The sequence below is a fragment of the Sitophilus oryzae genome, unplaced genomic scaffold, assembly GCF_002938485.1.
Source record: "Sitophilus oryzae breed Bouriz unplaced genomic scaffold, Soryzae_2.0 scaffold_734_pilon_pilon, whole genome shotgun sequence".
Lineage (NCBI taxonomy): Eukaryota > Metazoa > Arthropoda > Insecta > Coleoptera > Curculionidae > Sitophilus > Sitophilus oryzae.
This window is the reverse complement of record NW_022147345.1, coordinates 720,977-736,651: the sequence shown is the minus strand read 5'-3', so window position 1 is coordinate 736,651 and position 15,675 is coordinate 720,977. Positions and strand designations below refer to the sequence as shown.

Here is a 15,675-nt window from a genome sequence, read left to right as displayed (position 1 = left end):
AAAAAATATATTTAATATTAAATAAACTTAAATTTTATTATAATTTATCTACTTATTTTATAAATAAAAATATTATTCTGATGTTGAAGTTTTTTTTAACTTGTGTTAGTTATCTGCTTTTAGATACACTCTATATTAATAAATTTTTGGCATATGCAGAATGTACAAAGCTTTTTAGACTAATTAGGACCATACGTATGACTAAAAATGCATATTTTTAGTCATGCAAAAAAATTCAAAAAAATTCCTGCGGAAATGTGTCAATGTCATTTTGTGCACTTTGTTTTTCATACATTTTTCAGTTTAGAAGCTTACGGCAGACTTACAGGATCCGGGAGTGAATGGGGGTGCTGGGTGGGGTAAAACATCTTTCGGAGGAATAACAATTCTTCTAGAATAGATAATATAGGTTCTTGTAAACTATAAGTACCTCGGATTGTTGCACTTATTCTTGTTTTTTATTAAAGATTTACGTAAATAGGGCTGATTCAAAACAAAAAATCATTTTATCATGCAGTTTTCTATTATATTTTATTAATTAATTGTGATTTTGCAAAAATATTAGATTGGTTAGCATTTGAGTTGCTTTGGTTAGCTTTTCTTTGTGGAGGGTGTTAAACTGTGGTTTTTATATTAACTGTGATTTTGTAAAAATATTATTAGATTTATTATTAGATTGGTTAGCATTTTAGACACTTTTAAATTATTTTTTTTGGTTCAAAAGTGCTTCATCCGAGAATTTTTTTCTTTTAAATTGTTCTATAAGCATAGGACTTTCTGCTAAAAAAAATTTTGCTAAATTTGTGGGTACTTATACTTTACAAGACCCGATAATATAATAAGGAACAAATGGAAAATGAAAATCAAGCATTTCCGCAGGAAATTTTTTATTTTCCTGAGTGTGTAAACGCTTCTAAAAGGCAAAAATATATTTATTTTTTATATAACTGATTTAGCTATTCTAAAGTCTATTAAATTTCCTCAGAAAATAGATACCTACAGTTTATTTCCGCAGGAAAACTTTTATTTTCCTCAATTCGTGAATGCTTCTAAAAGGCAAAAATATATATGTATATACAGGGTGAGTTTCCTACGGTGTTCTCTATGGGCATCTCGGAAACTACTGGAGATAAAGAGTCGTTTAGATGTGGAAAGAATTGCAGTTTTGTGGGGTCATAAATATGCGCCTTTCAGATTTTTGAAAAAGTTCATGGCTTACTAGATATTTCGAAAAAAACAAATTTTGGCTATTTTAAAAATTGTCCCTAATTCCATTACAATCTATTTTAGACAAAATGTGTTCAGATAAAAGTTGTAGATAATCATATTCCTAATGAGTTTGTATTCTCCGATTTTTTATAAAACCTGTCATTTTTGACATATGACACAAACATATGTTTTTTTAAATGGAAACCATAGTTGGCTATGACTTCATAAAAAGCGCCATTTTTTAAGCTTTTCAGCAATATAAGCTATAATATGTTTCTTTCACAAAATTACTGAGTTATAGCCAATTCTTATCTTTCTTGACTAATTTCACTTAGTTAGCCATGGAAGTTTAATCGTCGTTGCTCTCAGAAATGTGAAATTGTGTCACATCCAATCTTTGTAAATAAAAATTTTTCAAATGAAGAAAAGCGTGTAGGATTATTGGTTCAACTTTTCTTGGCCATACAGGATACGTTGACTGGTGAAAGTTACTTACGTTTTTTAGAGAACGGTTTTCAATGGTGTTCAAATTTTGTTGTGATTTATAACTTATAAAAAGACAAAATATGTTTTTAAACGGCTCTTTACAATTTAGATTACACAAACTAAAACTCAAAAAACTAATATCACTACGTACACTTTAAGTTATTTTAGAAAATATTCAAAAAATCCGCAATTATTTTGAGTACATAAATGCATCTTTTTAAAACTGAATTTCTAGCTATTGTCACAGAACGACCGGTCGCCTTAATTAAACTTCTCCTGTTCCGCCTCTTCGAGTGACTCTCTTAATTCATAAGTTTTTTTGTAAACATTGTTGTTAACCATACCGCATAAAAAAAATCTAAAATGGATAGGTCAGATGACCGAGGAGACCCATGCAATTGGTCCACCTCCCTGAGTCTACATAATTATGATATAAATAATTTTTTAAATAACATTTCCTTCATTGTGGGGGGGGGTTGGTGCGTCATAATGAAAGTTATGTTGGAACCACTGTATTAATGCGCGAGTATCTAAATTTAACTTGTAACTTTAAAATATAAACGTAACGTTCACCGGTCAACATATCCTCGAAACTGTATGGCCAAGAAAAGTTGAACCAATAATTCTACACGCTGTTCTTCATTTAAAAAACTCTTATTTACAATTTTAGTTTATGTTAATTTACAAAGATTGGATGTGACAATTTCACATTTCTGAGAGCAACGACGATTGAACTTGTTTCCATGGCTAACTAAGTGAAATTAGTCAAGAAAGATAAGAATTGGTTATAACTCAGTAAGTTTGTGAAAGAAACATATTATAGCTTATATCGTTGAAAAGCTTAAAAACGGCGAATTTTTTAGTCATGGCCAACTATGGTTTCCATTTAAAAAAACATATGTTTGTGTCATATGTCAAAAATGACAGGCTTTAGAAAAAATCGGAGAACACAATCTCATTAGGGATGTGATTATCTACAACTTTTATCTGAAAACTTTTTGTCTAAAATAGATTATAATGGAATTAGGGACAATTTTTAAAATAGCCAAAATTTGTTTTTTTTCGAAATATCTAGTAAGCCATGAACTTTTTCGAAAATCTGAAAAGCGCATATTTATGACCCCACAAAACTGCAATTCTTTCCCCATTTAACTGACTCTCTATCTCCAGTAGTTTCCGAGATACCCATAGAGAACATCGTAGGAAACTCACCCTGTATATTATGTTTACACACAACGATTTTACAAGCGAGTTGTAAAACTAAAGAATGGATTATTTATTACTACATTTACTACAATAATCTGTGGCAAGAAATAGCCCTCAATATTGTTATTAAATTCACAAATTAATTTTTCAGTGTATTGCCGAAAGTTTTATATGATGTGGTCTTTATCTGTGACATTGTATACAGCTTCAATGCTTAAGAATATTAGTTCTCAAGCCAGCGCTCTTCTAATAGCTATGTTGATTTCGTTATTGAAATGCGGATCTTCCTTCAGTGTGTCGTATAAACTAATATTAAAAGCTTGCACAGCATTTCTGTCCAGTACAGCAAACACGGCTCGGAATTGAGGTACTCTCTCAATTATTTCTATTGTGGGGAGGCTCAAGAGTGGTACAGTTTGACCAGAAGACCCTGAAATAGAAATACAGGGTTCTAATTTACAATGTTCTCCAAAAGATTTGTATTAATTGAAACATTTGAGTTATTATATTCGTTACCAATTAAACTTTCAGTTACGTAATCGAGGGCGCCATTTTTAAATTAATTGTTTCCAACCATAAATGGAGCCGCTGCGCTGGGCTAATTAACTGGAATTTAAATTTCCCATTGGAGATTGGTGGCTCTGCTGTAAAAAATGTCAAGTTGCCACAATGATTTATTTATTTCCTGACATTGTCATTCCTTTTGACACTTTAGTTTTGTATTACGAGTTTTTGGTTTAAATAAACTGATGTGTTGTGATTCTGGAGCTTAAAAATTTTCACCAGCAGACCTTGCAGTCGTGCATTGTTCGTTTAGAACCTCTTTTAATGCGTAATAAGTGTACCATTGCGATAAAAAAAGTAGGTAGTACAAGAATTAGTAGTCCTAGATGGATATCGTCATCACTATCTATGAAAACAATACAATTATGCCACCTAACTTTTTAGGCGTTACTATGAATTTGGTAATAATTAATTGGTAGGTATACGTGGCGAAATAAAAGTATGAAAAATTTACCTACCTTTTTTTCAAGTTTTAAAAATATTTTATTATAGACCAGCAGATTAAATCATATTTTGTTGTCCTAGGTACTTTTTTTTGATCGCAATGGTACAAGATAGCTTAATAGTCGTAAAAAACTCATTGCAACTTTATTAGAATATTTTGAACGGGAAAGCGGTACTAATGGCCATTTATGTCGCCTAAGTGCTGTTAAGAAGGTTAGTTTTGTTGATGTAAATAATAACTGTTTATACAGGGTTGTTCACCACATACGACACGGAGTATTGTAGCTAAACGATTAGATTTTTACAAATTCTAAGTCTTGGGTTCGTTGAAGGACTATTCAAGCTACAATTTAAAAATATTTTTACAAGATACAGAGTGTCCCAAATAAATAAAAAATATCAAAGTTTATATATATATATATATCAATTTTTTTAAATGGAACACCCTGTATATTATAATATTTTTAGTTTCTACGATTAAAATAAAGGTAAATTTGATTAAGGTTTATTACACTTAAACCTTACCGTTTTTGAAATATTTTCAATTTTGTGAAATTGCAGTAAAAATTTTAAGGCTTCATTTCTCCGAGGGTATCAAAGTTTTTAATACTAAATATTTACTGAAGTTTATCTATTGATCAGTTATTGTGTTGCAATACTAAAAATTATACTACCTTATACAGAGTGTCTAAAAATTTATTTTAAATAATTACTAGCTTTAAACGGCAATAACTTGTTTAATTTAAATGGAACACCCTGTATATTTTATGAGAATCAGATGCACAATTTAATTGTCTATCAAATTGTATTATACCACTTTTTACCTATCCCTTCAGGTTTTCGTAGAAATTGCATTTTCTTATAATTTAGACCTCATTTATCAATATACCCATGGAATATTGACATTTTAGATTATTTTTAAAACAACAAATGTACATGCTAGTAATATTATCGTTTTTAGTAAAACGATAATATTACTACCCATTTGTATGCAAAAAGTAAACTATGTAAATCTTTACAAAAGAGTATACCATTAATTAAATATACCACCAGTATTTCCGCCCAAATACTAATTAATTACATACTTAATTGTGTTCGTTAATAAATTATTTTAAATAAATGTGGATTTAAATCAGAAATCAATATAATAATAGGTTATGAAAATGAACCTCTTTGTTGTTAAAAATAAGCATTTGTCAAAAAATGAAATATCATTTTTAAGGTGTTAGTTTGTCTTACCACACTGTCTAATACACATACATAATTCAGTTTCTTAGTATTTGGAGCAATTATTATTAATCCACGCAATCAGTCAATTAAAGTAGTTTGAATACTGGAATCATTAATTGGTCCTCTTTAACAAATATTTAAACAGTTTTTTTTATTTTTTAATGAAATAAACGAATTATATCGACAATATTACTACCTGTACTCTTTAAAAAAAAAAAAAATTTGGTACATCTTTAAAAATAATCTAAATTGTTAGTATTCCATGGGTATATTGATAAATGAGTTCTAAATTACAAGAAAATGCATTTTCTACGGAAACTTGAAGAGATAGGTAAAAAATGGTATAACACAATTTGATAGACAATTAAATTGTGCATCTGATTCTCATAAAATATACAGGGTGTTCCATTTAAATTAAACAAGTTATTGCCGTTTAAAGCTAATAATTATTTGAAATAAATATTTAGACACTCAGTATAAGGTAGTAAAATTTTTATTATTGCAGCACAATAACTGATCAATAAATAAACTTCAGTAAATATTTAGTATTAAAAACTTTGAAACCCTCGGAGAAATGAAGCCTTAAAATTTATACTGCAATTTCACAAAAATGAAAATATTTCAAAAACGGTAAGGTTTAAGTGTAATAAACCTTAATCAAATTTGCCTTTATTTTAATCGTAGAATCTAAAAATGTAATAATATACAGGGTGTTTCATTTAAAAAAATACAACTTTGATATTTTTTATTTATTTGGGACACTCTGTATCTTGTAAAAATATTGTTAAATTGTAGCTCTAATAGTCATTCAACAAACCCAAAACTTACAATTTGTAAAAATCTAATCGTTTAGCTACAATATTCCGTGTCGTATGTGGTGAACAACCCTGTACATTAATTTATTTTTGTTTCCTAAAATATTTTGATTAAAAGAAAATACGTAAAAGTGGGCAACGCTATGCCAGTTAAGCTAAATCACGCTACTAAAAGTGTATTTTATACCGTGCTGACAACTGTTATTCTTGGGTCGGTATTTACATGTGTGTGGAAGTAAATCGCATAGGGATCTTATTAAGTCGGAGTGAGAGAAATGCGACGGAGTGCTGTTGCGGCGTTGCCGGTACGCCTTTCCCTATCAAGTAAAGTAAAATCACGATCGCAAACCGCTTATTTTTAAAAGACTTTTTTTTAGAAAAGATAACTAGATAAAATCATTAGAAATGTTTCTGAGCATCTGAAATGGAATTATAAGGATATCTTTAAGGTGTCATTTTTTTTATCAACGAGAATACGTGAGTAATCGCGATAAGTTAAAAACTCAACTTTTTAACACATAACATGCCATAACTCAAGAAACACTTTAGATATTGAAACTTTTTTTTATTTTTAAGATAGGATCTTTTACAATAGGTTTACATAAAAAAAAATCGATAAGATTGTTTTTTTCCATTCAAAAATTGTAAACAACCCATCTATTTACTTTTAGAGCATAGCAATTTTCAGCAGTCGTGTAATATTTTTATTGATAAAGATTTTCGCTTACTATCTACGAAGAAAATATAGCAGGAATATTAAGAATGTTTTTGAAAAAACTAAAATCAATTATTTCTAATAGATTTCGAGATATCGATTTTCGAATTCAGAGTTCTAATAGCCCGACCACTGTCGAAAACCAACTTAATTCCACTTATTTTTACCAAAAATGCAACTGTTTCTAGCTTGCACTTAAAAATTTTCAAACTGTAGGGAAAATTACAACGACTCGTTAATAAATAAACAAATAAAGTATCACGAGACGTAATTAAATCGTGAAGCTGAACGCATGATGTACACCTCTCCCTAGAACTTTAAGTACTGACAGAGGTACTGATTGGGTCGACCGGTCAACTGCGACAAATCTGCTATACAGTACGTCTGTCCGTTCTGTAGCTACGGGGTATCCGTGAGAGGGGAAACGATATTCTCTCGATGTTTTTCGTAAAAAAATAGACGACGCGTCCCATCAATAAAAATTTGACAAATTTGCAAGTAGCCAATAAAATAAGTGGGCGGAGCGATTTGCGGTAACGCACTCGTCAAATCGACGTATAAAATATATTGCTGTTTATTTAAATATTTTTTATCCGCATTCCTTTCATAGACACAGATCCAGCAGACGAACTGTATCCCCTTCCAGGTCTCTTAGCAATGTGCACAGTTTCTCGATTTATTTCATACGTTTGGCAACGTGTTTACTCTTCTCTCTTTGTTCAGTACATTACAAACGCATTGTACTCTTCTTACATACGGAAATCTCGACCCAAGACTAACGTTTGCCAGCCCTTAGTATGAATTATAATTCAGTATGCCAATGACATGAAATATTATATACACGTGTGGCAAAATTTCATTAGCAATAGGAGCTTTTCAATGCGATAAAAAAAGATGTTAAGGCTGCAACAGAGACGGATAAAGTGTCTTTTCCCTACCATTGTATAGGGGAAGTGATCATAAAAGTGATACGACGAGAGAGCTTCTGCGTGAAGGGGCGGGTTTTTAAGACGCTTGTGTGGGGGCTACCGGCTACTAATAGAATAGAATGGAAAAAATAGAAAGACGAAGGACAGTGTTGCCATTCTGTTAAATCAAAATTATGTTGGCTTATCCTAAATCCCGAATCTTCTAATCCCATTATCTTGCCTACTTAATGAAATATTAAATAAAGTACAAAACAATTTTAAGAATGTTTTCTCTAGGCACATAACAACTTCTTTCTAAAACAAAAGTAACATGCAGAAGTTTGAAATCATTTCTAAAATAGCTGTACGATCTTCCTTGCAGTCGCCCCGACACCGACCGGTCGGTCGGCGGCGGCGACAAAGGAAGAAGGCCGAAAAAACTTTATAAAGGAGTAGCCGAACAGGGTTGCCAGGTTTATTAGATTATAATTCCATACGAGAACAAAATTCTCTAGATCTTCAACAAAAATCAAAAGTACAGAAACAAAATAAAATATAATATTTAAGTCCAAAATTAGCATTCCTATGTGTCGTAATACTAGATCACTCAAATAAAATACAAATATAGTAAATATAACAAGAATTAGAAATAGGTAGGTATATTATATTCAGTGCGAGATTCTGAATCATACGTTCTACTCGCCTGGGGTAGTTTTGTTTTAAGGTTCGACATTTCGTGGTTTAGTGGTTTGGTAATTTCAAGGCCACGCTTTTGATTAGAAAATTTTGAGGTTTGGATATGAGAATGGGATGGGACAGTGATTTCCCCAGTATGGTCCTGGGAGATAAGCTATAAGGCTCGCGTGGGCAGGGGCACGTCCCTGCGTGACATTAAGGAAGTGGCAGGTAAACGGTGGTTAAATATAGCACAAAACAGGGAGTCATGGAAAAGGATAGGAGAGACCTATATCCAGGAGTGGATGAATCCGGGTTGAGGTAGAGGTATATTATTTAATATTAAAAAAATATATTGAATTAAACAATATTACTATATTAATAAAAACTATAACAAGTAGGGATAGCAGTCACTTTTTACCTTTGTACAAATTTTGATCAGTGATATCTAAAATTAATTTCATTTCAATGGGAAAGCTGTAGCTCTCAACTCTTTTTTCATATTAATATATTTTTTTGACAGGAAAAGCACTAAAATATTTATTCGTATTCAGTTTGTTTCTTAACTTAGATTTTGTTTTTTGTTTATATTTTTTGGGGGGAAAATATGGGTTTAACTTTAGTAAATGAATGAAACAAAATCTTTTCAAAAGATATCAACATCTTCGGGCATATGCCAATACCGCGCCTAATAAAGAGTAATAAGGATTTGTAGGAATATATTTGTCACTCTGCAACTAGACAGAACGATGACCTATGATTACTAAATAAAATTTAATAAACAATAATAAAGTCAGATTAGACTAAAGACGCAGTTGAACATATCGTTAGATTTTTGTTTAAATCGGTAGCTTACAGACGAAACCGGTAGACCTGGCAACTCTGTGTGGACTGAGGTGATGGCATTTTGCGGAGGCGCGGGAAGGGAAATAAAATAATGGTGATAAAGGGCAGGTGGATATCATGGGTGGATGGGAGGCGGCGGAATTTCCAAAATTTGTTATCTTATTGGAGTTTGTCTAACTCGCAGTCGTAGTGGAAGTGGAAACGGGGAAGTTGTTGTCCATCTCTGTTTAAGCTTAGACTTTTTATAGGCATTTCATTCCAATGCATGTGATTCCTATGCCTAGATATCCTATTACCGGACCTGTATATTATATTATATTATATTGGCATGCCAATAACATGAAATAAAAATAATTTTCTTTTATGCCATGTGGTAGTAATTCTTTTTAAAAGTGTAACGAGTGTGATTAAATGACGAAATACCTAATAGTACAAAAAAAAAGTTGCTCAGGATCCAAATTTATGTTTATAGGGCTCTACAGACGTAACGATTTATTGTATTGCAGACATTTGTGGCTTACAGTACTGCAGCCGTTTAGATTATTGCAGTTTCTGGTTAAAAAAGTTTGTTAAAAATTCGATTGTGCATTAAATCTAAAAGATGATATTATATTGTTTATTTTCTTTTACATTAGTGCCGTTCAGATTCGGCGATAAACTGTCCCGTGTATCTACTAGAGTAACTGATGCACACAACAAGGTATCTGTGTGAGGTGACCTAGAGCATGTCACTGCAAGAAGGAGAAGATGAAGATAGACCGCAAGCTCACCGAGAGAGCAAAATTAGTGATGGGATTATTGAAATAACAGACATCGCTCGATTATGAACGAGCGATGCAAGTGACGAGTACGAGCGACGAACGCAAGCTATCCTAGAATGAAATAAATTGAAATCCGATTTTAATGTGACATACTCGATAAAAAGCCGAGCGAATTTTCTACGTATATTGCAGGTAGCAAATTTATACGACGTTATCCGTTGCGTATCTGAGTGACAAAATCTTACGACTATATATCAACAATGCTTTGAAATGAACTAAATCAAGCGAATTACTCGTCGCTTGCTACTTGCCATTCATCACCGGAAGAATATGTGCCCTGCCCACGCAACTTACTGCTTGGCGCTTGGCGTTAACGAGTACTTACAACAAGCGACAGGCGGAAAAACCGTATTTTGAAATATGAGCGATATTTCGCTCGAGCGATCGCTCGATTATTGCAATCGCTTGAAACTCGAGTACTCGATTATTGAAATTAACCGGTTTTCCCATCACTAAGCAAAATAACCTAAAGAAATAATCCACATTTTAAAAAAAATTGTGTGTACACTATGTGCGCATATTTGAAGTGAAACTTCTTACTAACAGCTGTTAAATTGGAGGATTTAAAGGACATATAATGCTGTTTTAATATAAATGTTATTTTCAATTTACTTCTGTAATCTCCACATTTTCTGTTTCCTCAATAGCCTGCAACTTTTGTGGAATACCACCCAAAATACACACTTTTATGTAAATGCCTAATAACGTTAACGCTTAAATTTATTTAAGAAGAAAAAATAATTTGAACCTAACCAACAATTCGTATTTATAGTGGTTAACAGTAATTTTGTTAAATTATTCGAATATTCTCGTTGATTATTGGTTTGAAATAAATATGACGATGTACTCTAATGAAAATGTGAGTTGCTTAACTCTAATAACTCTAATTCTGAGCTAGTAAATGAGCTAAATGCTTTACTTAGACCGTTATTCAGAAGCTACAAATCTATCGATGAAAATACGCATGAAAATTTACTTTCTAGCACACAACCAGAGGATATTGGTAATTGGTACCCAGGTACAGTATCAAGTTTATTATAATGTTTTTCTTAGCATTATAGTAGTTAGTTTTACTTTAAAAATTTGTTTTTCTAAAATTCTGTCCCAATAAACGTTGCTAGACCTTCGACTACTTACGGACTACACCATCTTCAGCAGGAAGGGATATTCCAGGTAATATTTCTTGAACAGATATACGATTTTCTTCACTATTCATCAGATTGACGGTACTTGAGAACAGTCCAGCTAGAGCGCTGTTGATCAGTTTCGGAATTTTCAAAGGTGTGAAGATCTTGATGATCGAGGAAGCCATGGTGACAGCATCGGGCACGTTGGAATCAGTGAGAATTTTGAAGGCTTGTGCCACATTGACGTTTCGAAGTTTTAAAGTTCTATTGCCTCGCATGGTGTCCATCATTTTTATCAGAGGTGTCAACGTTTTTCTGGAACATAATTTAGTTAAAATATCTCATTGTACTTAAAAAAACTTGGATTATTAAAAGAAAAAAGAAAAGATCTTAAAAAAGATTGAAATATGTATTTTCGACCTTTGTATACATGCGTCTGGGCAACAGTCTCCTCGGTATGTAATATACTATTATTTACAACTCTGTATTTACTTTCCCTCCTCGGTATGTAATATACTATTATTAACAACCACAAATATGTAATACTGACATTACTGACTTTTAAAAAATTTGAAAGTGTCAAATTATCTACATTTCTTTCCTCTTCCATTTCCCTCACCCATTTCCCTCACTCGGTTTTTCTTATTTCTCGCCTCATTTAATTAAGCAAAATATTCTTGTAATATCTTTATTAAATACTTATCTAAGACCAACAAAAATAAACAAGAAGATTAATATATAGTAATACTAGCGTGTACTGTTCGCGTCGAATTAATCATTTGTAATGGTGACGATAAAGCAAAGCAAGAATTTCCATTAACATACAAACTGGATAAAATTTTCTCACATTTATGTCAGCATGAGAAAAAACAATATGGGGATATTATTATATAACTTGGTAATATTTGAGGGGTAGTTTCATCTCGTTGGAATTTGACTTTCGAAAAATCCGTTTGCCAAAAATAAGCTTTTTACGTAAAGCAGTTTAAGCAGAATCGTGGTTAAGAAATTACCCAACTTTTTGGAACACCCTGTATGATTTTTTAAAAAATTTCAAAATATGTAAAAAATCAAATAAATTATGCTTGTACAAGCGTTTTCTAGACTAACCGTTTTTTAAATAACAAATATTCTAATATTTGAGGGGCGTTTTCACCTTCTTGGAATTTGAGATTCGAGAAACTCCTCCGTATCGAATCTCTACACCTCACAGTCAATCCGTTTGCCAAAAATCAGCTTTAAACGTCAAGCAGTTTAAGCAGAATCGTGATTACTCATTGGTCATATTTTATGAAACACCCTGTATAAATTTATAAAAAATCTTAAAATATGTAAAACAACAAAATAAAATATACGTGTTTAAGAGTTTTTCCGAAAAACTCACCGGTTTTTAAATAAAAAATATTTTAATATTTTAGGGATAGTTTCACCCCCTTAGAATTCGAGTTTCGAAAAATCCCTTCTTATCGAACCTCTACACCCTAAAGTCAATCTGTTTTCCAAAAATCAGCTTTTACGTCAAGCGCTTTAAGCAGGATCGTGATTAATCAATGACCAGATTTTTCGAAACGCCCTGTATACATTTTTAAAAAATCTTAAAATATGTAAAAAACAAAACAAAATATACGTGTTTAAGCGTTTTTTCGGAAACTTGACAGTTTTTTAAATAAAAAATATTGTAATATTTGAGGGGTGGTTTCACCCTCTTGGCACTGGAATTTCGAAAAATCCCTTCTTATCGAACCTCTACACCCTAGAATCAACCTGTATGCCAAAATTGAGCTTCTTACGTTGAGTGGTTTGAGCAGGATCGTGATTAATCAGTATGTCAGTCACTTAAGGATTTTATACAGTGTGTCAATTTTAAAACTTCCCACCTTTCATATCTTTCTTGCTGTTTAAAAATATGAAAAATCGGAAAGACACGTCAGTTTTATTTGTAAGGGGGACACTTTAAATTAATATTTTTAGCCTTTTTCTTTTAACCCCCTAGGAGGGGTAGATGTCACCCTTACAATTTTAAATGGGAATGGGGGTCAAGTGGCACATCGTTTTAAAGGACGTTTATTTCTCTTTTCAGTGGTGTCCTACTTTGTTGCTTTTTATTCAGAGGTTTCCGAATAATCGCGTTTCAAAGTTGCAGAAACAATTAAACATGCCTGCATTGAGATTATGGTTTCCGTGCATAAGAATGAAACCTCCTGCCTTCGAACAGCCCCGTAAAATATGGACATCACTGAACAGAATACGCACCAACCATGGCATATGCGCGGACTCATTACACAAATGGGGTAGGGCGCAATCTGCGAGGTGTGACTGCGGAGCGGAAAAACAAACCATTCTACATATGGTGATGGAATGCCCAAATACAGCATATGAGGGAAACTTTGACGATTTCCTGATGGCAACTGACGCCTCAATTGACTATATATACAATTTAAATGTTTGTTTGTGAATTGGAATAGTTTTTATACACTTTTATGCATTTTATGTCATGTGCAGCCATACGATAAATAAATAAATATGGTTTTCAGGCTAGTGTTTATAAAAAAATATTGCAATGGATCTCCATGTAGTACAAATAATGAGAAGATTAGGTGAAAACATGGACGTAGCAATTATATTTTTCTAGGGGGTCGAAATACTAATAAACAGAAAACATCATCAACATTAACGTTTCTTTTCTTAAATTTTAATGAGGCAACCTCTAATCAGTTATACAGGAGGATGTGTTAACATTTCAGCAGGACGGTGGCTCCACCTCAATATTTTCTTCCGATCAGACAGTGGTTAAACGAGAGATTTCCGGGTACATAGATTGGCAGACGGGGACCAATTGAATGGCTTCCAAAATCACCGGATTTAACACCCTTAGATTTCTTTCTTTGTGGACATCTTAAATCCATTGTTTATAGAACACAGCCTACTAATATTGATGATCTTAAAAGGCGAATTACAGCAGAATGCCGGTCAATTCCCGGTGAAGTTGGTGAAGTTTTCCGAAATGTTAGGGAGGAGTTTGAAAACACACTTTATTATTGTTAACAGGAAAATGGACAACATTCTGAACAACTTATAAGATAAGGTGTAAGTGGTGTAATGTGATCTTCTAATCTTTTTTGTACTATAAGGAGATCCATTGCAATAATTTTTGTGTAAACACTAGACCGAAAACCAAAATCTCAATGCAGGCATGTTTAATTGTTTCTGCAGCTTTGAAACGTGATTATTCGGAAACCACTCGACAAAAAGCAACAAAGTAGGATACCACTGAAAAGATAATTAAACGCCCTTTAAAACGATGTGCCACTTAACCCCCATTCCCATTTAAGATTGTGAGGGTTACATCTCCCCTCCCTAGGGGGTTAAAAGAAAAAGGCTAACAATATTAATTTAAAGTGTCCCCCTTACAAATAAAATTGACGTGTCTTTCCGATTTTTCAAATTTGTAACTACAAGAAAGATATTAAGGGTGGGAAGTTTTAAAATTGACACACTGTATATTAGTATAGATAAATTAATAATAATTGAAGATTTTAATACATTTATTTGTTGAAGGTAAAAATGCTAGACATCTTTGGCTTAAAACCTACATTCTGGCTTTTTAAAAAAGCGACGAGTTTGTGATATTTTGATATGTCAGTCTTTTCCCTTAATTCTAGCATTGTCCGTATCATGCTGTACGTAGCCCAAAGAGTAGATGGCTTTTTCTGCCTTGCCATATCGCTAAAATTGCCATCAAGACTGTCTCTGAAGCAATATTCTTAGCATTTCTTTCGGCACACCATTTTTCGTATACTTTCAATGTTATTTCATATCGGCCCCTTTCTCTGGAAGTAAACTGGCTTCTGCTCTTTTTGTAGCTTCTGTAAGTTCTGGTGGAGTACCAATATTAAATTAATCTTCATTATCAGAATTTTCCGACAACATTCTGGATTTCTATGTTATAGAAATTCGAAAAAGCGAACGAGAAATTCAAAACTGTCATTTAGTTGTTTGTTTTGCTGTTGAAGGTTTGCGCCATAACAACCACTGGTACCGGTAACTATAGATATTTTTTCCTTTCACGTCAAGTTTTTTCCCTACAGGTGTTGTGCATGCGACTACCCTTCGCAGGATTGAATGCGAATCACCTTGACCTTAAAATGGTCTGTTTTCTTCTTGGCCAGCAACGCGGATATACCAAGTATCCCTGTTTTTTTGTGCATGTGGGACAGCAGAGCTCGTGAAAAGCATTGGGTGCAATCGAACTGGTCGCCAAGATCTGTTCTAAGATCTGGTGATCCCAACATTTTAAATCAGCCAGTTGTTGACACAGAAAAACATTATATTTCCGCCTTTGCATATAAAACTAGGTCTCATGAAGCAATTTGTGAAAACTTTGTCAATTGAAGGAGATTGCTTTAAGTATATCATTTCGGCATTCCCTAGCCTGTCATATGAAAAGATAAAGGCTGGTGTGTTTGATGGTCCACAAATTAGGCAACTCATTAAAGATGAACATTTCACTGAAACAATGACCGAACTTGAAAGGAATGCTTGGTTGGCTTTCAAAAGTTTTGTTAAAGACTTTCTAGGATATACACGGGCCCCGAATTATATCGAAATTGCTGAACAACCCTTGGAGAG

General features: G+C 32.7%; 1 protein-coding gene across 1 annotated transcript in view; it reads right to left on the bottom strand.

The window, feature by feature from the left end:
- Positions 1–3,087: 3,087 nt before the first annotated feature.
- LOC115888377 overlaps positions 3,088–15,675 on the bottom strand; it is a 32,533-nt gene continuing 19,945 nt past the window's right edge. The window contains exons 9-10 of the mRNA XM_030908094.1: positions 11,057–11,361; positions 3,088–3,331 (exon numbers count right to left, since the gene is read on the bottom strand). Coding sequence (XP_030763954.1) covers positions 3,132–3,331; positions 11,057–11,361 — 505 coding nt within the window. The 3' untranslated portion in view covers positions 3,088–3,131. The remainder of the gene's footprint in view (positions 3,332–11,056; positions 11,362–15,675) is intronic.